Source organism: Rousettus aegyptiacus, unplaced genomic scaffold, assembly GCF_014176215.1.
Source record: "Rousettus aegyptiacus isolate mRouAeg1 unplaced genomic scaffold, mRouAeg1.p scaffold_m13_p_2, whole genome shotgun sequence".
Taxonomy (NCBI): Eukaryota; Metazoa; Chordata; class Mammalia; order Chiroptera; family Pteropodidae; genus Rousettus; species Rousettus aegyptiacus.
The window spans coordinates 29,134,343-29,158,130 of NW_023416295.1; the positions used below are offsets into that span (position 1 = coordinate 29,134,343).

General features: G+C 35.8%; 1 protein-coding gene across 1 annotated transcript in view; it reads right to left on the reverse strand.

Annotated features, from left to right (window-relative positions):
* Window positions 1–279: 279 nt before the first annotated feature.
* PLCL1 (phospholipase C like 1 (inactive)) overlaps window positions 280–23,788 on the reverse strand; it is a 280,128-nt gene continuing 256,619 nt past the window's right edge. The window contains exon 6 of the mRNA XM_016131034.2: window positions 280–1,960. Coding sequence (XP_015986520.1) covers window positions 1,778–1,960 — 183 coding nt within the window. The 3' untranslated portion in view covers window positions 280–1,777. The remainder of the gene's footprint in view (window positions 1,961–23,788) is intronic.

The following is a 23,788-nucleotide window of genomic DNA, read 5'->3' on the forward strand; positions in this document are numbered from 1 at the left end:
CATCACAAAGGGCTTAGATATATGCATTCCACTGATCCTTCTACCATGCAGATTAAATATAAGGGAAGGAAAAGAATTTTTTTAGGCTATTGTAGCACCATTGGAAACCTACCTGAACTAGCTCAGGTATTTCCCCAAGTGCCCAGCTTTAAATCCAAGGAGAAATTTCACCATATTCAGTCCATGAACATATCACACCCTTTAAGATACTTTTGATATAATAATCCATTTTCATTATCACTTTTTCAACTAATTCACAATAAAAGAGAACAATAAAAGTGTTGTTTCATATCTTTACTTTTTCAGTAATGTGCAACATGAACATAATAGTGTTAAGAAGTCAGAAATAACTTAACACAGTAGCTATAGAAGATGTTTATATTTGCAAAATTTCAACAATTATCTCCCTTAGGTTCCCCCAAATTAGCATATTTGTTAATCAAATTAATTAAGAAGCTTTTCAAAATAAAAGCAATGTTTTAAATAAATATATTTTCATAACCATAGAACATTTAGTTCTGTTGGAGGTAACGAACATATTACACTCAAGTATTTTATGAAAATATCAGGGCAAAAGTTATCTAGATGAAATTATAAATGTATCCTAATTAGTCATTTGCTTTTTTTTGTTTTTCTGCATGTGTTAAAATTATATCATAGACATTTTGTAATCAGTTCTTAAATCAACATGAAGATGTTATCTGACTCAGAATTTATATCAGCTCAATGTAATCATATGGTATTGTTTGAATAATGTCTTTCAATTTAAATTTAGTACTCTAAATTTAATGCTATCAAAGCCAAGACCCCTTAGCTGCCCATGTCTGCTACCATAAAAAAAAAAAAATGCTATTCTGCCAGTTTGGAAGAATAAGACCTTCCTACAAATCTCAACCTTGAAATCTCATAACTGAATAATATTGTCACATCAAAATTCTAATTACAAAAGAGCTTTTACTGTGTTTTGTAGTACCACATAGGTGGGTATAAATTCACTTATGATCAGCTTTTCCATTGAAATCATATCTGTTTAGTAAACAACTATAAAAAGCTTTCTAAAAATTGACTTTATTTAATAAATATTTTAAAGAGTTTGCTAACTGAAATGACTTTGCTGATCTTCCCAGAAATTCTGATTATTTGCTTCTCTTACATTCACTTTTATTTCTACTGTGATAATTAGGAATTTTTCTAATCTATATTTAATCTATCAAAACATCGATGAATTTGAAAATTTGGCATCCTTCAATAATAAGCTATATTAACATCTCTAAATTAAATGATGAAGGTAGAGAAGTAAAGTTACACAGCAATAGATTATAGAGAATGCTCTTTAGATTAATAAATTTTTTCCCAAAATGGTATAGTAATAACTTACTAAATGAATAATGCAACACAGAATTGATTTTAACGGGATTTCAACCTCTCTCCTCCCCTTCTCTCTCTCTCTCTCTCTCTCTCTCTCTCTCTCTCTCTTTCTCTCTCAATCTCTCTCTCTCTCATTCTCTGAGACACACACACACACACACACACACACACACACTTCCACCAACATCTATACCTGGGTGTATACACAATCTCAAAATTTAAAACACTGCTACTAAACATTTTAACTTAGATAAATTAACTGCATTAAAATACTGACATTGTGAAAACATCTGTTTATGTTCATAGAGGGCATCTTTTTGTGAACATCTAAGAAGCTGAAGGAAAGACCAGAAAGAAGAACAGAGTCTTCAACTGAAAGGACAAGGGAATTCACGGATACTGCTCAGGGTCACAGCTTTCCATTCTCCTCACCGCTTTCCTTCTCCTCAATGGCTTCCAGGCTGCGCTTGCTTTTGGTCTCGGCACTGCTGCTGGGGCCTTTACTAAGTCCACAAGACAAGCATGCCAGCTGGATCTGCTTCATGTTTTCTATAGCTTCATTCTTTGCATTCTTCAGCAGATCTCCTTGACCCTATAAACAGGTAGAAATACAAACCACAGAAGAAAGTTATTGGCCAGGCATATCTTGACTGACTACTGCTCAGTGAGGAAGGAAACAGACCCAGACTCGAGAACTCAGTTTTCCAGGGAGCCTCTTGAGAATCCTGTAGTGGGAAACAAGCTTGAGGGAACGCTCCTCTGAATGAGCTGAGGACAGTCAGCCCTTCCACCACCACGGTCTGAGATTTAGCACACTGCTGCAACTCCAGTCCTAGCATTCCTAGGCTTGGGAGAAAGCAAAGAAAGAAACTCTGCCTTAAAGAACTGAAAACTAAATCAGCTGCTCTGTGTACAAAAGCTTACAAAGCAAAATATCTTCTGTAAAGTAAATCACACACCTTAAAGCTTGGTTAACCGTTTCTGTTTTGGGGGGGCGAGCAGTGGGGAGGAGATTATCCTTGCTATCTGCCTTTTAGTAAATTATTAGTTATCTACAATTCCTTCTGTCTTTCCCATCAGCCCAAGGACAACATTCCCATCTGGTTGATGGAGAAAGAGAAGCTCCAGAGGCTCAGCACATCAATCAAAACAAAAAACAAACGAGGATCACAGGAAACCATCAGCTGTTAGTTACATTAAGGTCTGAGAAAGATCTTTTCCCATTATTTTTATTTCTTATTTTGTTTCATCATTATAAAGATCAAGTGTACACACTGATGCTGGTCCAGGAGCCTGAAGAATTAAGCGTGGGGAAGCCAGAACATGTTTCCCCGGTGTACAGACAAGAGAAGTAGTTCTCTCCCTGCCACCCACCTCTCTCTCTCTCTCTCTCTCTCTCTCTCTCTCTCTCTCCATTCTCACAGCGATGCCTGAGAGTGTGACCCGGAAACTGAAAGGACAATATGGGAGGATGTGGGGGTGACACTGATCGCTAGAGAGTTCCTCCACAAAACAGAGACCCAGATAAAAGATAAGTCACCTATTTTATGCAAGGTCATCCTTGTTACACTGTTTCATCACTTTAATTTGATGAACACTTTTTCCTCAGGTATATGAGGGACCTTATGTTTTTTTAAAAAACCTTGGCATATTTCATTCTTCAAAATACATACAGGCATTTGCCAGGTCTCTAAATGGGATGAATAAGTAGGGTTTTGCCTAATATTTTTGTTAAAGTAAACGTAATTACCTCAATCATGGGATGAGATTTTGGAAGTAGCCTTGGAAGTTGTATAGTCTAGCCTTCTCATGAAGAGAAAAGAAGCTGAGCTTGACGAAGTGAAATGACTGACCTAAGGTCACAGCTGGTTAATGACTGAGCTGAGACTGAAGTACTGGTCTTCTCCTTTGGATCAGTGTTCTGTTCCACACACCATGTTATAATTTAGACTAAGACTAAAGACTAGAAAATACACACTCTGTCAGATAGACAGATTTTGTAAGGGAAAAATATTCACTATGCCAGCAGAATTTGGGAGGTCAGTTCTTAACAGAATAGACATAAAGAGTCCCCTCTGGACATTGAAAAATGGAATCATATCCAATTCTTAAGTAATAATAATACAATATAAAGTTACTTGGTGTGGGCACTTTTCTTTGTGCTTGACATATATCATCATTCATTCACTGCCACACATTCCTATGAGACTGGTACTTTTCTTATTCTCAGTTTAGAAATGAAAAAAAAAAAAAAAAAGACTGAGGTCCAGAGCAGTCACTTTTCCCAGAGTCATGTGGCTGCTAAGCAGTAGAGCTGGAGTTTAAGTACAATCCAGCCGTTGGGTCCAGAGTCCGTAGTCTTAACCATGACATAACATGGCATCTCTTTAAGGCAAATCATGCACTCTCTACAAAGCATATGAAAGCCTCCTATTTATTGTTACCCATGGAAACGACACAGATAAAAAGAAATTCATTACCCGTGTGGCAGTCTAATAGAACTTAGAGATGGAATTTAGAGAATCACAAAGATAGGGTATGCCAAGAACACACTGGCAGGGGCAAAAGTCAAAGCATCTTAGTTTTGCTTTTAGTTCCAATAATTTCTTCTGGGCCCATTCTATTTTCTGTAAAATAAAAATACCCTTCTGCCTTTCTCACAGTCCTAAAGATTAAAGAAAATAAGTTGAAAAGCTGTTTGCGATTTAAATAATCACAAGTAAACTATGTTATAAGGTGATATGGAAAGAATTTAACATTGTCTACAATTATAATGAATATCTTGGTGCTGTGCATACTTTACTATAAATTTTACTAACTTGTTTAAAATGCATCTACAGGAGTCTGATTTACAGATATGGATAGTGCTACTGTTTTTACAAAAACTATTGATAAGGAGATTATAACCATACCCATTTTCAGAGTATTACTTTGGAAAGCTCCCTTTTTTTTTTTTGAAATTTTAAAATTTCCATCAAGCATTTTAAAAGCATTAACAAAAGCAAAATAGGCATCTTCCTTTATTGCAAGAGAACTGTGAAACACGCAAAAACATTAAGCTCCATACTACTAATGCAGAACGCCCTCACATCCTTCTCCTGCAGCAGGTTACAAAACATGTCTAATTAATCAGTCAGAATGTCATCTCAGTCTGAGAGGTGGCATTCAGGCCTAAATGCCAGATGGTGCCAGCTCTGGTAAATAGAAGTCAGTCTCTCTAGGAAACAATGGCCAAGTGGAGAAAACAATTTGTGCCAGTGCACAAAACACAACTACATCATCTCTTGATAACCAGGAGACAACACATCCTGGCTGAACGATAAAAGCAAAAAAGAAAAGCAGAAAGAGAAATTAAACTGTTAACTAATAGAAGAAGAAAAACATGAAAGACTAAGTTATGAAGAGTTTACATGGAAAAATTATGTAAAAAAAATTTTCTATCTTTTTAAGTAGGAGGAATGGAGGTCATCTTTCTTTTCTGTGATTCAAGGAGTCAACTCCCTGAGTACTCCCAATTAATGCACTAGAACCAGAAAAGACTCATTCTAGGAACCTTTGTAGAGAGGGTGAAGTTTATTGATAACTCCCATCCTAGCATTCATTTTTAGTGCTGATTTTTTTCTCATTTTATGTGCAGCGATTTCCCCTACCCAACTACCCTCCCTCTACCCTGCTACATTTCTCCTCAAAGTCCTGTGTATCATTTCCTACAAGACATATAAGGTATTCAGATCAGCTAAGCCATTTAAAGATATCAATGTTTAGTATGCATTCAAGGAGTACTGTAACAGGGCATTTCTAAAGAATATGCTCAAAAATTCTTAAACAGTTGTCTTGGGAGAGGAGGAGGAAGGAGAGAAACCCAGGAGAACTCATTTTATTTGGTGGTCTACAAATTGAAACACCTCTCAAATACTAAAATAAGTCTGGAATGGTGATGGCCTTGAATGTAAAATTAAGGTACAATTTGATCATTGAAAACTCAGCCTGGAAGAAATGTCAAGCTGCTACTGACATTTCAGTACACTCACATCTCATGGGAATTTGGAGTTTCTTCTGTTACTAGGGATGCTTCGGGCGGGGGAGTGGGGGGGGGTGCGGGATGAGAAAGACTGCTTTAACACAAAGGAAAGTAATAGAGAGCATCTCAGGCAGACTGATGATGATGGGACAACAGGACTATCAAAAGTCTCAAGAGCAATGGGCCACCAATTCAGCCTTCACAGTTATTCAGCTTCTGAATGTAAGAATCCATGGAAATCCCAACATGTTTAAAAAATGATGACACTTGGAATTACAGAAAACCTTAGAGAGATCAGTACAGTGATTTTTAAATCTAAAAATAAGCAATGATTAATTAATTTTAAAGAGACATTAGACATTCATAACCAAATCTTTCCGAATGCATTAAATTGCAATTAAAATACATTATCTAGAAATCGAGAAATACCTGATGCAATTTAGATTGTAAATAGAGCTGCTGTACAATACCACCAAAATTTTTATTACCACTGATAAATTTATTATTGAAAATAAAATACTATCACAAAATCAACCAGAAGTTAACATTTATCATTTAATATACTAAGTGTAAACTCATTTGCACACATTATCTCATCATATCATAACATTAAAAGGAGCTAGAATTCTGAATTTAAGTTGCTATTAGTTATATATTTGTAAGTTACCTATTAGTAACATATATTATCATCTTCCAAAAAATATTTAGAATTTTTGTTATTTCTGTTCTCACCAAGAAATGCAGTTCCTCCACCACCACTGTCTGAAAATAGCTTTGGCTACAATCTGGCAGAGTAATTTACAAAAGACATCCGTGACTCCTTCACATCCATTTTTCCCATGAACTGCACTAGCCCTTGTGATATCAGTGCATGAAAAGAACAGGAGAATATCTTAACTTGTGTCCCTGTCACGTGTGAAGGAAATGTGTGGGTTGTCTCAGAGCACACCACAAATATTTAAAGCAGCTAATTGAGACTCTGGGAATAGAGAGAGCCTCACATATACACAACTATACACATAAACAAATGCAGCTCCGTCTCCAAGCAGAACTGAGGTGGTATTTTTCAGCACACACTCAATGGCAGACTGAGTCCTCTGATATTCTTTCCATTTATGAGTTCACGCCCACAACTAGAGCCACCCACGAATAATGCTGCAGTAAAAGCTGGCCTCTTTATTCGTTCCAGTTACTTTTTGGTGGACAAGACTACACTATAGTAAGCTGTGCACCACTATCTTACCAGTTCAAAAACCGTGCTTTGGGAGAATTTCAGTATTACCTTAAGAGGTTAATATTTTGTTGCAAACAAATAGAAACAACTATTACAATGCCTGTTATTTGAGAAGTTAAAATAGCAGATCAAAAATGTGTTGATGTCATCCATGATAGGTGTATTTCTCTTGATGTTACATTACCGGAATACTGTGCAAAAGTGGCCTAAAATTCTTGCTTTCCAGAATGAAAGCTTAGCTATGTAAGGAATGCATGCAAGATATTAACAAGTGTTACAAAGCACAAAGGTGTAGTCATTAGAGAATTATGGACAAAATACTCTAATTATACAAACGCAGGAGTTTCCATTGCATTTAGATATCAACACTCAGATTTATTATTTTTCAACACCTTAGCAACCAAATATTTCAATGCATTCTACCCACCACTTAAAAAGTTGAATTTTTACTTTATGAACACTTAAAAAACATAGATGAAAAATCGTAGAGTAGTTCTTGTCTAAGAGTATTGGCTTAATGGAGCTTTTTATGTTATTCTTCCAAAACTCTGAACTCAAAACAAATTAAACATTGCTTTTCAAAACTTTATTCAGAATGTAATTACACTATTTTTATAGGAACAGAAAGGGAATTATATTGGACATGGTTGCCTGAGCCATTAGATTTCATAATTTTATAATAAGTCATTTTTTAAATTAGTTTTGTGACTGAGGCATTTTAGTATTGGTCATAAACTCAGTTGATCAAATGTTTCTGAAGACTATGGAAATAGAACACAAATGCATCTTTTTTAATACTTGAGAATCTAGTTCTGAAGGAAAAATAATTTATGAAGTATAGAAAATATTCCAAAGAAATTTTAAGAACAATTTAATATTAAAGAGAAAGCAACATTGCAAAATAAAGCAGAATGGCATATTTAATAAGCATGACCATGCAAAAGTCTATAAAAAATTTGAAGTCATACTCTGTTAAAATTCAACAAAATGAAAAATTATATTTGAAAGTTAAATTTGAAAGCATATGTTTTAAAGCTCTGGCAAAAAAGATATTTTCCCCCATATTTCTTCGTCAAATAACATCCTGCATTGTTACACTATTTCTCGTCAAAAAATCTTGACTAACTTGAGTGTCGAAGGAAAGAAGATCCCTATTTACTTCAAAATGGTAACTTTTTCTTAAGCAGAAAACATTTGTATTAACCACAGTTTTTCAAAACAGTTTTTAATATAGATGAGAATTTGTGTAGTTGTATATATAAAATGTTATATATAGTGAAGTAGTTTAATATTATTTAAATACTAATACTAATATAATTATATCACATTAAGAAAATGAAAGATAAAAATCATGTTATCTTAATAGATGCATAAAAATCCTTTGACAAAATTCAACATCTTTTTATGATTAAAAACTCTCAATAAATTGAGTATAGAAGGACTGTACCTTAACATCATACAGGCTATATATGACAAACCCACAGGTAACGCGCTCAATGGTGAAAAGGTTGAAAGCATTTCCCCTAATGTCAGGAACAAGAAAATGGTGCTCACTCACATTATTCTTATTTAACAAGGTACTGGAAATCCTAGCCAGACCAATTAGGCAAGAAAAAGAAATAAAAGAATTCCAAATCAGAAAGGAAGAAGTAAAACTGTCTCTGATTGTAGATGACCTGACCTTATATATAGAAAACCTTAAAGAGGCCATCAAAAAAAAAAAAAAAAAAAAAGAACTGTTAAAAGTAATAAATGAATTCAGTAAAGTTATAGAATACAAAATCAACAATAAAAAATCAGTTATTTTACTATACACTAACGACAAACAGAAAGAAAAAATTTAAGATTCCATTAAAAACAGCATAAGAAATTATAAAATCCTTAGGAATAAATTTAACCAAGGAGGTGAAAGATCTGTACACTGAAAACTATAAAACAGTAATGAAAGAAATGGAAGAAGACAAAAAGAAATGGAATGATATGTCATGCTCATGGATCAGAAAGACTAGTATTATTGAAATGTCCACACTACCCAAAGTCATCTTTAGATTCAATGGGATCTTCATCAAAATTCCAATGGAATTTTTCACAGAAAAATTTTAAAATTCATATGGAAATACACACACACAGAGCCAAAGCAATCCTGAGAAAAAAAGGACAAAGCTGGAGGCATCTGACTTCCTGATTTCAAACCACATTACAAACTTACAATAATCTAAAGAGTATGGCTTTGGCATAAAAACAGACATATAAATAAATGGAACTGAGAGCCTAGCAATAAACCCACGTACAATAAACTAATAATTGACACGGGAGCCAAGAATATCCAATAAATGAGTGGAAAACGAGATATTCACATGCAAGAGAATAAAATTGCACCCCTGTATACCACTCACAAAATTTATCTCAAAATGGTTAAAAGACTTAAATGTTACACTTGAAATCATAAAACTACTAGCAAAAAACGTAGGGAAAAATTCCTTGACATTGATCTTGGCAATGATTTTTTGGGTAAGACACCAAAAGCACAAACAACAAAAGCAAATACAAACAAGTGGGATTACACCAAGTGAAAAGTCTTTTTCATAAGGAGGAGAAAAAAAAAAAAAAAAAAACAAGGTAAAAAGGCAACATACTGAATGGGAGAAAATATTTGCAAACCATATACCTGATAAGATGTTAATATCCAAATATATATAAGGAACTAGATACATATATAACAACTCAAAATATATAACAACTCAATAGCAAAAAAATAAATAAATAATCTGATTTTTAAAATTGGCAGAGACCTAAATAGACATTTTTCCAAAGAAAACGTACAAATGGCCAACAGGTGTATGAAAAGGTGCTCAGTGTCATTCATTATCAGGGGAACATAAATCAAAACCACAATGAGATATCAATCCACCTCACATCTGTTAAGATGGCTATTACCAAAAAGACAAGAGATGAGCACTGGCAGAGATGTGGAGAAAGGGAATCCCTACGCACCGTTGGCAGGAATATAAATCGGTACAGCCACTATGTAAAATAGTATGTAGGTTCCCTCAAAAATTAATAATAGAACTACTACGTGATCCACTTCTGGGTATATATCCAAAAGAAATGAAATTGGGATCTTGAAGACATATCTACACCCCCCGTTCATTGCAGCGTTATTTACAATATCCCCCTAAATTGAAACAATCTGAGTTTTCATCAGATACATATAAACACATATGTACATATTGCATCTTCTTTATAAATAAACATCTCACATTTTCTATATATAGGACATCTTTAATATATGTGTCTTTAATATGTATATAACACCTTTAATATTTATATATATTTTAAAAGCTGTTTGTTATATATATAAGGAATATTATTCAGCCATGAGAAAGAAGGTAATCCTGCCACTTTCAACAACATGGATGCATTTTGAGGGCATCATACGAAATGAAATAAGGCAGAGAAAGACAAATACTGGATGATCTCACTTATACGTAGAATCTAAATGAACAGAGCTCATAAACACAGAGTAGACTGGTGGTTGCCAAAGGCAGGGGGTTGGGGTAAATGGGTGAAGGTGGTCAAAGGGCACAAACTTCCAGTTACGAGATACATAAGTTCTTTAGATCTAATGTACGGCATATTGACTACAGTTAACAATAATGTATTGCATTCTCTAAAGTTGCTAAGAGAGAAAATTTTAATGTTCTCACCACAAAAAATAAAAAGGTAACTATATGAGGTGATAGATGTATTAACTAACCTTATCGTGGTAATTATCTCACAATATATACATATATCGAATCATCACATTGTACACCTTAAACTTACACGATGATATGTGTCAATTATATCCCAATAAAGCTGAAAAATAATACCATCATCATAATAATAAAATAAAAAATCAAGGAGCTACACTGCTGACCACAGATACCCTTAATGATGGGTAACGTCTTCATTCATTGATAAAACCATTTAGTTTTTGCATTGAGATGCACTTGTTCGCCAGAGCTTAAATATATGTGTATGTAGACATTTAATTTAATATCTCCACTTTCCATTTGTTGTCCCGACTGTACATTGTTCTAAGCTGTGTACATGTGAACAAATACACACCCACTTCTTCTTTGTGATTTGGTAACAATGGTGGACTCATTAAGATATCGGTGAGGACTTGGGCCTCTATTGTTGCTTTATTCATCTATCTATCCTTCAAGCAAATATTTGTTAAACATTTACCATATATCAGATTTTGTCTCTGACCTGCAGTTCTCAACCCTATCAGAACCAAGTTCCTTTAAAACAAATATTTTGTAAGGCTCCCTTTAGTATCCTAAAAGTCATAAATAATATAACCTAGTTATATACATTATTAAAAATTATGTAAATATAGTATCTTAGCTATAATGTAAGAAGAAATAAGATAATGGTCATTTAAAACAAAATAATATGTATGGCAATACATAAATGCCCACTCAAGCAGGCACACAAGAAACCGGAATGAAGCTGGCAGCAGATGCCTGCCTTTACTTAATATGAATTCATTTAAGTGTAAAAGAGACATAAGATCATATGCCATTTCACATATAAAAAAAAATAGGAAAATGACAACACAGATGTACCAGACAGACACTAGTATAAAAACAAACAATGGCCACAGAGAAGATTTATTTGTATATAATAAAAGAAGGGAGGAATTAACTTTAATTAAGGTAGGGATAACATGCCAAGACAAGTACAGACTCTCATCATGGAGAAAAAGTCTGATAATCCCACAAATGAGAAAGTTAATAATGTCCATACACTCCACTAAACTTGACAAACCTTCAAAAATACCTCGTAGGACATTTTTCTTGTGATTGATAATATCAACTTCTACTTTGCAAGACACCGGAGATGTTCTACCAAGAATTGTAAATAATAACGAACAGAGTTTCAAATTAAACCCAATATCTCACTTCCCAGTTTGTTCTAGTAATACTGTATAGCACTTATTCAATAACCATAATTCCCACAGTGAATAAATTATTCAACAATATGGAAACAATATCTTTATTCATTTAGACTTCTCTTTCAGTAACTACCTTTCCCTTAATTATTAGGTCTTTCATATGACTTATTATAAAAAATTAATATAATTTACTAAAGTACTTAAATTTGTATTTTGGAGGGTTTAGTCAGGCAGGACTTAAGAAAGTCTTGCAGGACATGGGGCAATTCTTCATTATGCTGCACCTTCCTACAGTGCAGGACATCCAGCATTCCTGACCACTCCCACCAAATGCCAGGAGAATCCTCCCAATCGCTTTCACAATTTCCTAAAATATCCTCTAGGGGGCAGTAGTGCCCCCAATAAAAACAAACAGGCTAGACGGGATAAGATGGTGAATACAGGTGCTTTTCTTGCCCCCACAGAACTTAAATCTTGCTAGGCGTACAGGCATAAACCAAAAAGCCATAAAAATAACGTTATGCCTATACACCAGTTGTCCTATGAGCTTCAAAGGATTGTGATTCTGTGAGAACATACAGTCTAGGGGATCAGGCAAGTCATACCTGAGCAACAATCTGAATGATAGAGAGGCATCTTTATTTCTTTCTTGGTTTATTATAATGAGCGAAGTACAATATGAGGACCTTTTGGTCCTTAGTTTTACAGTCTTACAGATACAGATATAAATAGTATTGGAGAGTGTTCTGGAAGGATATTGCTCCTATGCCACATTATCCAAACTTGCCTAGTATATTCCATTTTTCCTTATATTTTACCTACTTAAAATTTATTTTTTTCCTTGAAATTTATACCTGAAAAAAAGCACTGAAATTGGAAAAGAATTAAGTATCATTTAAAGACATTATCATTTTGTTCTGCTAAGTAACATTTCTTAGCAATTATTTCAAAACTTTGAGACATTTGAAGGAAAGCTATATATTTTTTAACTTTATAAAGAAATGGACTCAAGAAGGCTAAATAGATATATTACCCAGGTTCATACAGGAAATAAGTGTAAAGGAAATTAATAATGCCTGTTTCCCTAGCCAATAGGTGCTTTTTATTTACTATATTATTTTTCTTTTCACTTAGATACATTATATGATATGTTGAACATGTCATTTAATAGCTTAAGACCTACTTGGTTTAAAAAAGATTAAAAAACTCCTTTGATAGAACTCCATGAATATATTAGACAAAAATACTGCCTTTGGTGTTGGTACTTTAATGTCTGATTTTTGCCTTCAATGTTGCAAACTTCAGAGTTTGGAAGAATTTAATAATTTTAATCTGTGCCAAATTTTCAGATAACTGAACTACAAAAGTAATGGTAGAAGATTCATGCGTGAAAGAAATATGGAGATGATTGATTTTTATTTCAAAGATACCATCATAAGCCCTAATAGATGAGCTCCAAAATTGAAAAATTTAAAAGTGTAAGATTTATTGCAAGCATCAGCTAAACATTTTAAAGGATGCTGTTGATGTGAGGACTTGTCAGTTAGTTCTCAGGTCTCTGGGATACCTCCCATGTAAAAGGCTGTCTGAGCTGAGGAGCAGAACCAGAACTCCAGGAGCGATGAAAGAATACAACAGATTCAAAGGATTCGCACTTCTCATATAATAACACTCTTGTTTAGAGACTTTGAGTTGTCACCATATTGTTATTCCACAGGTGAACTTACAGTGTGACCTCCATTGTCAGACTAACTGCATTCCTATCCTGGCTTTACGACTTCTTAGCTTTTCGACCTTGGGCAAGGTCGTTCGGTGAAATAATTTCCTCATCTATGACATGGCTATGGTAGTTATACCCATCTGTAGGCTTATTGTGAGATTAATAGAGATAATACATGTGAGTCATTTAGAACAATGCTTAAGATATGTAGCAAAATCTAATGATTATTAGCCATTATTATTATTCTGTAAACAAAAAAAACCTAAACGGTTTTAATAAATGCAGTGTTTCCTTATCAATGACAATGTTATTGATGTCTATTGCACCTTACCTTATAACATGTGAGGAAACAAAAACCACTTTGAAACATAAAAAAAGACAAGTTGGTGAAGTGGCAGGGCAGGGAAATAAACTTACTTAGAACAAAATTGTCTTGATCATTCATTAGTCCTATGCAACACGCCATAACGATTAAAATAAAAAGAGTAACACCTGTATTGATGTGCGACCTTTCCTTGGGGAGGCCCAGAGCACATCATCCTCCCTGTTTCACAAGCTTATTTTCGTATTTGTAATTTAGAGCTTACAACATTGTTTAGTGTAAAACGCTGGAATGTTGCTCTCTATTGGAGTAAAAAAAATTTAAACAGCTGTTGCATTTAAGCCAGATGAGAAAGTAAAAATAAACTAAAATCATCTGTCACCAAAAGAAATTAATGACAAACATTATCTTTTTGTGATAGACCCGTTATATTTCCGAAGATACCATAGGATAGGTTCCTGCGAGGGTGCTCTGCTTAAGAAGCCATCTGTTCGCTGTGGGCAAATGACTGCGAGCCTAATCCACTTACAGAAAATGTCAACAGAATTGCTTCGACCCCAGTGAGCTGAATAATAGAAAACCCTGAGCTAAACTTTAAAAATATGATTCAAGTGCAGAAAGCTTTATGAATTTAGGTTTATGTGATGATACTGGCATCCTGAAAATTCTCTTGCAGCCATTTTGACAAAAGAACTATTCAATAAAACAATAAGAGTCACTGCCTGTGGATAACCTGTTCTCTGCTCTTTTCCTCCCATTATTGTGATCATCTGCCTCTATGTCAATAGACCTAATAAGAAAGGACAGAAGATTAATATCAACCTTTAGCAAAGTGACAAAGGTAATTAGTTGCATCTCAAATGAAACTTTAGTACTGGATGGTCATCAGCACAAAAAAAGCAAATACTGTTTAGAAGTTCCACTATCTCAAATTAACTTTCCTTGAATAATATATGACCCCAAAGTCTGAATTCCTATTCCTATCATGAGTGGCACAAGCCAAACATAAAAGGAGCTTCTATAGAAACCTCTACTTACCCAACTCATGCTATTCCCATTTCAAAAATAATATTTAAAACAGCTCGAAAGATATAGGATGCTCCAAACTCCAGAACAGACAAAGGCTATAAAGACAATTACTAATGTTAGAAGGTTATTTTTTCAAATGCATTCTGGCATTTGCTTGGTAAGGTTTTTGCCTTAAGAAATTACTGATTACATTTCTTAAATTATTGGCTACTTGATCCATCCAAAAAAATAAATTTGCAAAAATGCCAGAACAAAAGTATAGGTGCAATAACAACAGTCCAAAATCAGAATGAATGGATCACAAAAGACCTTCAAGCTGTTTAACCACCTCCACGGTGCTGAAAATTTCAACAAGCAAGTGGGTTTCGTGACATCTGGTCCTGTGATGCACAACTCCAGGGGCATCATTCCCACCGCCTTCTGTGTGCAAGGCTTTCCCTGCAGCCCAGTGACAGCCATATTGCATCTGGTCTAGATGTGTCCTTTTACCAAGGACACTCATTCTCTGCAAAATTATAATGTTTTGAAATAGGCTGAAACTGTCCCCTTTAGGAGTGCATGATGATGTGTACAGGGCTAGACCATCTGTAGGGATCCATTCACACTGCCATGAGTTCTAAATTTAGTGTCAATTGCAGTGGCCAAATAACTGTAAGCAAGATTGTCAAAGAGGCGACTTTCCGGAATCCTCCATTTAATGGGTAATTGTTTTATTAATGACGGTAAAGCAGCTATTGAATGAAATACGCCACTTCTTATTAATAGTTAAATTGAGGAGCGGCCAGCTTGGCTCCCTCCACAAAGACTGTTTCAAGATTTTGTCATTAATGAGATATTCACTGTTGGTGCCCCAAATTCAGCAGGGCATTTGGTTAAACACCAGACTACTTGTTACTCCAAGGAAATGTCAAGACCTGTTTTCCTTAATCTGAGATTTGTTCAACTCTCAGGTCTCAAACTTGAGCCATTCACAACACCAAACTACTAGCAACACATTTTCCTCCAACTTATGTTTATTTTTTAAATTAAACTGCACAAAAATTGAACTAATAGCATCTGTATTTCCCAATTGTTCGTATTATGTTATGTAGGCTTAATTAATTTATTTATTCCCATCCATTTAACTATGAATACTTCTTAAATACCTCACTAGGCATATCATGAAAATAAGGACATTCTGTATAACCATAATACTATTATTACCCCAAATGAAATTAACATTCATTCAGCAATTTCATATGATATGAAGTGTATGTTAAATGTGTCCAAATGTCCCAAAACATCTTTTACAGCTTTTTTTGAAAATCCAGAATCCAATCAGGTTCACATTATTGGTATCTTTGAAAATAATGGTCCAGTTATGTGAAGTTAGAGTAAAGGCATGAGTGACAGGCGAGTACGCGGGGAAACTCAACAGCAGGTTCACAGAAGTTAAGTACCGCTTCCTCGAAAGACATTCATTTCCACAGCTTTACTCCTGTCTACTTTAAGGAATATGTACCATTAAATCATGACATATGCTTGTCAAAATATTTATTCTGAATGTCAAATACCATCACTCCTACATTCTTATTTTTAAATCAACTTTATAAATATATGTGCCTGGAAAAACTCACCATACATTCACCAAATCCATTCAATTTTGCGAGTGTCATGCTGACACGTTCTTATGTGCTCTTCCAATCCAGGCCTCAGATTTCTTCCCAGAATAGATGACTGTGAAAATCAAACTATTCAGAAACTAGTGGGAGAGAATATTCATATTCAATTTCAATATTTTCAGTAGATGATACTTTTTAGGCCTTAGAGATGCAGACAAAAAAAAAATCCCATCTTTAGAGTAACTTTAAATTATCACCATAAACTTCACTTGACAAGCGTTGTATTATCCAGAACTTTATTTGACAAGCTTTGTATAATCCTGTCCATGTGCACAGACCTTTGCTAACAAAATTAGTCCAGGCTGACTTGAACTGAGATGGCCCTGCTCCATACTGTAAGAGACCATCTTCTTTTCCACAACTAGTTGGACCTATCATTCCCACACGGCCTGAGAATGGCCAGTCAGGAGCTTTCAAGTGACCTATGAGCTGTCTTGACTCCAGTCAACAATGACAGTGATTAGTTAAACCAGTCAGTCATATTAACCCTTTCAGAAAGCGAGCTTATGAATTTCAAAAGCCTTAGTCAGTTCCCAACAGAAAGAGGTACTAGAAAAATATACAGAGGAAAGAGAAAGGGGAGAGCTGAGCCCCTCGAAGATCACAGCATGAGAGTAAAAATCCACAGTTTTGCTTCTGAGGGAGAAGAAACAATAACAGTCCCCTATAGCCTTCTTGAATTGTCATGATCTTCTAGCCCAAGGTTCTGTGAGGCTGCCCATTCTGTGCCTTCTGCTCTACCCAGGAAATGTGTTTCCTGTATTGTCACATGTAGTCCTACCGGAAGGAGCCTGAATAAGCCCCTGTTCCCTGTAATTCAGCCAAAAAAAAAAAATTATCTTAAATGAGAAACGACAGGCCTCTTATAAGTTTAACTCTATCATTTGATTGGTTGATAACCAAGGCAACATGAAGTTTAAACCATGCTTTCATCCCAGCTAAGGCTTTGCAGGCTTCTTGTAGAGGAAATCAGAATCAGTCAAAATGAGAGAAAGGACAGGAGTTGTGGCCAACGTCTGCATTGAGAAGAATGATTAACAACTGATGAATTACCTAGTGACCTTAGGAATATCGTTAACTCTTTTTGGCTGCAATTTCCTTCTCTATTAAACAAGAGGATAAAATGAGATGTTCTCTGGTGTTCACCTTATATACTGAAAGTCTATCATTTATTAATTAGGGCTCAGTTTAAAATTGCTGTGTTAAAATTTATCATTTAATTATTTTAGATAAGAGACTGTCTAGTGGGAAAGAGCTGAGGAAGCAATTAAAGTGTTATGATAGAAGAGCAGGGTACTGTGGGGACCCGTGGCAAAGACACTTGGCCCTGCTGAGGAGTGGAGTCAGTAACGACATCCTGCAGACTTGGCACCTGAGCTAGCAGATAAAGTGCCCCACATGCAGTGCGCAAACGACAGGGCCGGGGCACCCGGGAAACAGGGATACAAGACACACCTCCGAAGCATAAGGGACAGCCAAGTAACTGCCCAGCATGAGGGCATAAGTGGTGCCACTGGAAACTGGAAGAAAGTTCAGCGTGGCTGAAGCAGCACATGGAAGAAGGAGCTAAGAGACAAAGCTGGAGAGAAGGGCTCTCACAAGAAGCTCCATGGGGGAAGCAAAGAAGCTTGCGGGAGGAGCCACGGGAATCCCCAGGAGGCTTTTGGGCAGGCAGAGTGGCCATGACCAGACTTGTCTTTAGAAAGGTCACCCCAGCTGCAGAGGGGTGCAGGAATACATGGGAAAGGAAAGATTTTTCACTAATTCAAGTGATTGATAAATGAAGAAAACCAAGGCAATGGTTATAGGAATGGGGTCTCCGGGAAGATACTTAGGAAGGAGGTTGACCCAGTAATAGTTGGTAAGGCTTATGGCTGGAGATTTAGGAAAAAGATCAAAGACAACTTCCAGGATTCTTGTTTAATAACTCCGAGTTGTCGTTCATCAATTCAGGTAGGGGTAATAAAGGTGTCGCTGAAAGCTGAGACATGATGACTTCACTGTGGCCGACAGACCTCCAAAGTGAGACGATGCCTGCTAGGTAGTTGAGAGGGAGGGGTAGCAAACGGAAGTCATCTAGAGATAAGAAGAGACACATGAACCAAAGATATACACTTGGGGGTTGACAGCATAGAGAGGGTAACGAAAACCACTTGCATGAACAGTATGACCCAGAAAGGAAGATGAAGTAAGAAGAGAAGAGAGCCTAGTCTAGAGGAAGACCAGGAGAACGTGGTGTCCCAGAAGTCAAGGGAAGCAGTGATGCAACGAGGGAGAGATCAGACACATAGACTGTTCCCAAGCGGTCAAATAGGATAAAAGCTGGAAAGTGTTCACAAGATTCTGTGACCTTGGTGAGAATGATTTAATGGAGTGTCAGGGGAAGAAGACAAATTAAAGTTGGCTAAGGAGTGCGTGGGAGGTAAGGAAGTAGATACGGTAAGTGTAAACAATCTTATTAAGAAGTTTGGCTGCGTAGGCAGAGAGAGATAGCAAGTAGGGAGGATGGAAGGGAGCTGAAAATCTTTCATTTCAAAAGGCTTTTTATATGAATAAACATGGTTAGGCAGAACAATAAACTGTGAAAAGAAAAAGACAAAAATATAAAATGGAATGGCTAAAAGCCTCTACTTCTTGGATTGTTTTTCTCATTTGATTTTCTGAGTATCCTAATGTTTCTTTTTTCTCTATTTCAGAGCCCTATTGTTTGTTGTGAAGTTGGAAAGTTACTCAGCAATTAAAAATGTAAAGCATATTCAATTAATATATGTAAATCTACTTAAATGTAAAAGTAAAAAGCAGGTATTTCATAGTGTATGCATTGATGATGACCTGCAGAAAATGAAGAATTTTTATATTGTCCACCAGGTGGCTCCCCTGTTTGGGGCTTACATGGGGAGATGTCTGTCCACAAATAGCTTGTGCTCCAAAGGTTGGAAACAGCCTTATAAAATCATTTGATTTGTTTCTCTGCTTCCATGTAGATTTGCTAAGTATAATCCACTAGATTATTCTGAGTATGTAAAAGTGACCTCAAATTAATTCTGAAAACTTACAAGTCACCAAAAACCATTATTAACATATCACCAACATATATAAGGAAGCATTTAAATTAGAGGTGAACACAAAGTACACATTTTCGAATGGAAAATATCTTAGCAAAATCTGAAATAGTCATGCCTCTTCAAAGGCCTAAAAAATAATCTAGCTACTTACTTTCATAATTTGGTAAAAGGAAAAAGTGGTAACTCTAAAAAGTCCAATAAAGCTTATTTTATGTAATAAAAAATAAATAGGCTAACATATCAATACTGCTATGCATAAAGGCAGTATCTTTATACTTGCTGTTAAAAAAAACTTTAACATTCACAACGAAAATGATGTAAAGTTCTCACATTTTAGTATTGATAGTTATAAAACATAAAGAGCTTTCTTCTATTCGATACAACTTATTAGCGTGATTTAGCATACTATCATGCACTGAATATTCATAATAAGGAAGATCCGTGAGTTGAAGAGCGATTGGAAAGGTGTATTCCATAGATATTTCCTTTGCCTTTCTCCCAGAGGACATAGGTCAGTTTTATAACGACCAATGTACAAAGAGACTAAGAATATTTGCACACACACATACACACTCACCATACTAGCTAAAAACAGCTTGCCAATCTTCTTAGGAAACAGTCCTATCATTTTTAACTTGATAATACTACAGAATGAATGTTAGCACCTTAGGTGTGGAATCCAAGAGAAAATGAGAAAAAGACCAGGAAGGGATGGCTTCTTCCAGGCAGCCCCATGGCTGGAGGTTGCAGATCATTTTACCCTACTTTTTCTATCTTTCCTCATTTTCTGAGAAACTCAAAGAAAAAAATATATCCAAAAGATTAGCCACAGAGCGAAATCACCTCAGAAGGCAAGAACCCATGAGATACTTAGAGAATTGCAGAGGGACACTGTGGCTGGAACGGGCAGGGTAAGTGGAAACTAAGACAAGAAGAATGGCAGCATATCATTAAGGAAAATGACCTATTCAACCAGGTGAGGCAATGTCACCGGAGACAAACTGTCTAGGGGTTTACGAAGGAATCGTAAACCCCTAGACAGGATTTTAAAACTTCGTTACCCCAGAGACTGGAGAAGCTGTATTCCTCTATGGAAAATATTTGTTTACCAATATTTGTTTATTTCATATGCTGATGTTTATTGTGCTGCTTGAATATAAATTTACATAATGTCTACTCAGAACAAACACTGAAGCATCCTAACCATCTCCTAGCAAGATCCCATGGCCACTCTCTTCCTTACTCTTTAACTTTCCACATTTATATGTTCGAACAGGTAGGCTGACACCTGCTAGAGATGTTTTGGTACAGGGAGAAATTAGTGGATTCTGGTGGCTGTCTCAGCTCCCTTCAAAGGGTGACCTTAAGGAGTGGCAGCAAAAGTATATCCCTCACCATGATGTTTTATTCTTTTAATCCCCAGCTTCAGATTGCATATTTTAATAAAATCTTCCACTAACATCAACTTCAAGGGCATTAATCCACCACAGCTGATTTCCTTCTTCTCTACCCACATATTATCATCTTTTTTCTCTTGAACTTGGAAAAACAGATATTGGCTGTACTGAAGTTGAGATTAATTCTCTCAGCTATGGAGAATCCAAACATTGCTACACTAAAGTAATACTCTTCAACACTCCTCATATTTATAAACAACTGGGTGTTTATTTTACATAGTCAGGTTTTTTAATTTTAAAAAAATATATAAATCCCCTAGTTATTATGGATAAATTGCTCATAAATAGAAAAATGAAAACTCAAAGAATGTAAAATCTCAATATTCATAATATGAAAAAAAGAAAGAAAAGCTGTCTATAGTTTAAATCAAGTCTCATTTCTCATTCTGAAATGAAATTAAAATGAGAATTATACTGCGTCTGGCAGGCAAAAGTGGACTATTTTGGTAGATATATATCTTCTATTCTCTAAGAAATTAACAGTTAAGGATTCTCTTATTTTACTTCATAACTTGGCATAACACGATAGTTCAGACAGTGTTTGCCCAAGAAACTTTCTGCAATGATGGAACTATTGAATATTTCTGCTGTCCAATACAGTAGTCACAGCCACAAGTGACTGCCAAGCACTTGAAATGTGACTAGTGGCAATGAGGAACCGAATATATAGTTTTATTTAATTTTAATTGCCTTTACTTCAATAGACATCTGTTGCTAGTGTTTTCCACACTGGTGTCAAACTTCAGCAATATAGTGAATTAAGTAACAGAATTTTTCACTCTCTCCGGCCTCTTTCCTAACATAATTGTAATTGCCACAATTACGATTTAATTAACTAATCATGGCTTGCACTATTAACATCTGCAGTTTTCACAAGAACACACACTCTTGCATGCAGTGGCTGCCTCTGCCATGTGTCCCCAGCAGCTAGCACAGGGATTTGCCCAAAGTGGAGATCCAAAGCATTTGCTGAATGAAAGAATAAATTGGGTGACACCAAATACACATTCACCTTAGCCTAGAATTTCCCAGGACTATTGCCATCCATGCGCCAGTGAAATCACATTTTCCAACTTTTTAATTCTGGCCAGGAATAGTCAATTCACCCCAAAACTAGCCCATTCTTCTATAACTAATACATTGACCCCTAACTTTAATCAGGCCCTTTTTAAAAATAATTTTCTGGAGGAAAAAAAAAAAAAAAAAAAACAGAAAAGACCGATCATGATACAAATAGCAATTTCAAGGTCAGGTAGTGTGATAACAAGTATATCTGGGGGAGGCAGGAGCCAGTGGAGTAATAACTGATACATTTGCTGGGAGATGTGAGCTAGTGGAATTCTTCTAATCACATCACTAAGAAGACTGTGCTATCTGCCCACATCAAGAACAAGTCACCTACTTCATATAGGATACATTCTAATTAAATGATATTTTTCAGCCAATGATCAATAGAAATTAGTAGTGGAGGGCAGGGTTCCTAATGGGTTTTCTATTAGAAAACTCCTTAAACTTTAACCTTCAATCTTTCTTTTCTGGGGTCACTGCTATGGACTGTTTGTGTTCCTCCAAAATTCATATGTTGCAGTCTTAATCCCCAATGTGATGGTGTTTGGAGGTAAAGCCTTTGGGAGGTAAGTAGGTTTGGACACGAGGACATGGGGGGGTGGGTAGAGCCCTCATGATGGGATTGGTGCCCTTATAAGGGTATAAAGAGACTTGAGCTCACTGTCTCTCCACAATGTGAGGGAACCAGGAAGAGAGTTCTCATCAGAACCTGACCTGCTGACACCTCATCTCAGACTTCCCAGCCTCCAGATCTGTGAGAAGTAAATGTTGTTTAAGCCACCCGGTCTATGCTATTCTTGGTAGAGCAGCCCAAACTGACTAAGCTGTATTAGTTTTCGAGGGCTGATACAACAAAGTGCCACAGACTGGGTGAATTAAAGAACAGAAATTTATTTCCTCACAGTTCTGGAGGTTAGAAGTCCAAGATCAGGTATGGACAAGGCTGGTTTCTTCTGAGGCCTGGAGATGAGCATCTTCTCCCGGTGTCTTCACGTGGTCTTTCTTCTGTGTGTGTCTATGTTTAATCTCTTCTTATAAGGATACCAGTCCTGTTGGGTTAAGGCCCATCCTAATGACTTCATTTTAACTTAGTTACCTCTGTAAAGACGCCATCTCCAAAACAGTCACATTTTGCAATCCTGAGGTTAGGATTTCAACATATGAATTTGGGGGGGGGGGTACACAATCCAGCACATAACAGTCACCCTTTTTAACGTTCCAACTTGTGTGTCAGTTTAACTACATCCAACCACATTGGAAAACTCTGTGTTTAAAATTTTGGCATAGTTTGCCTATTGTATTGTGAAAACAAACCCTTCTCTGACCATCTGGATACTACCTTGTATTTATATATCTATGTTTAGAATTTTAATTATAATGATAAAGAATGGGTTTACTCTTGTTGATGTGTTTTGCATACATTATACATGAAATAGCCATGTAATAGGAGGGCAGTCTTGTCATACTATGGACAAGGACTTCAGGTCCATACTGCCTGGGTTTTAATTCTGCCTCTGCCACTCATTAGTCAGTTGACTTTGCTAAAAGTGAGCTATTACCTAACCTTTGTATCCCTCAGTTTTCTCATGTACAAATTAGAAATAGTGCCTATATCACACGATTGTTATTAGAATTAAGTTATTAGTAAGTATGAAGTACTTGGAACATTGTCCAGCAGCGAACAAGCATTTTCTGTTAGCTATTACTTGTTGCTGCCAAAATACATTATGTATTAAGAAAAATATTTGAAAGAGAATCAAATTCATTAATTCCAATCAATCATATGCTTGATCCAAGTTTTACAACGAATATTCTGATTTCCTCTAAAATATCCCATTTCTCTCTGGTGTTCGTGAGTCACAAGTTTTTTATTAAAAATAATAATTACCTCAAGATTA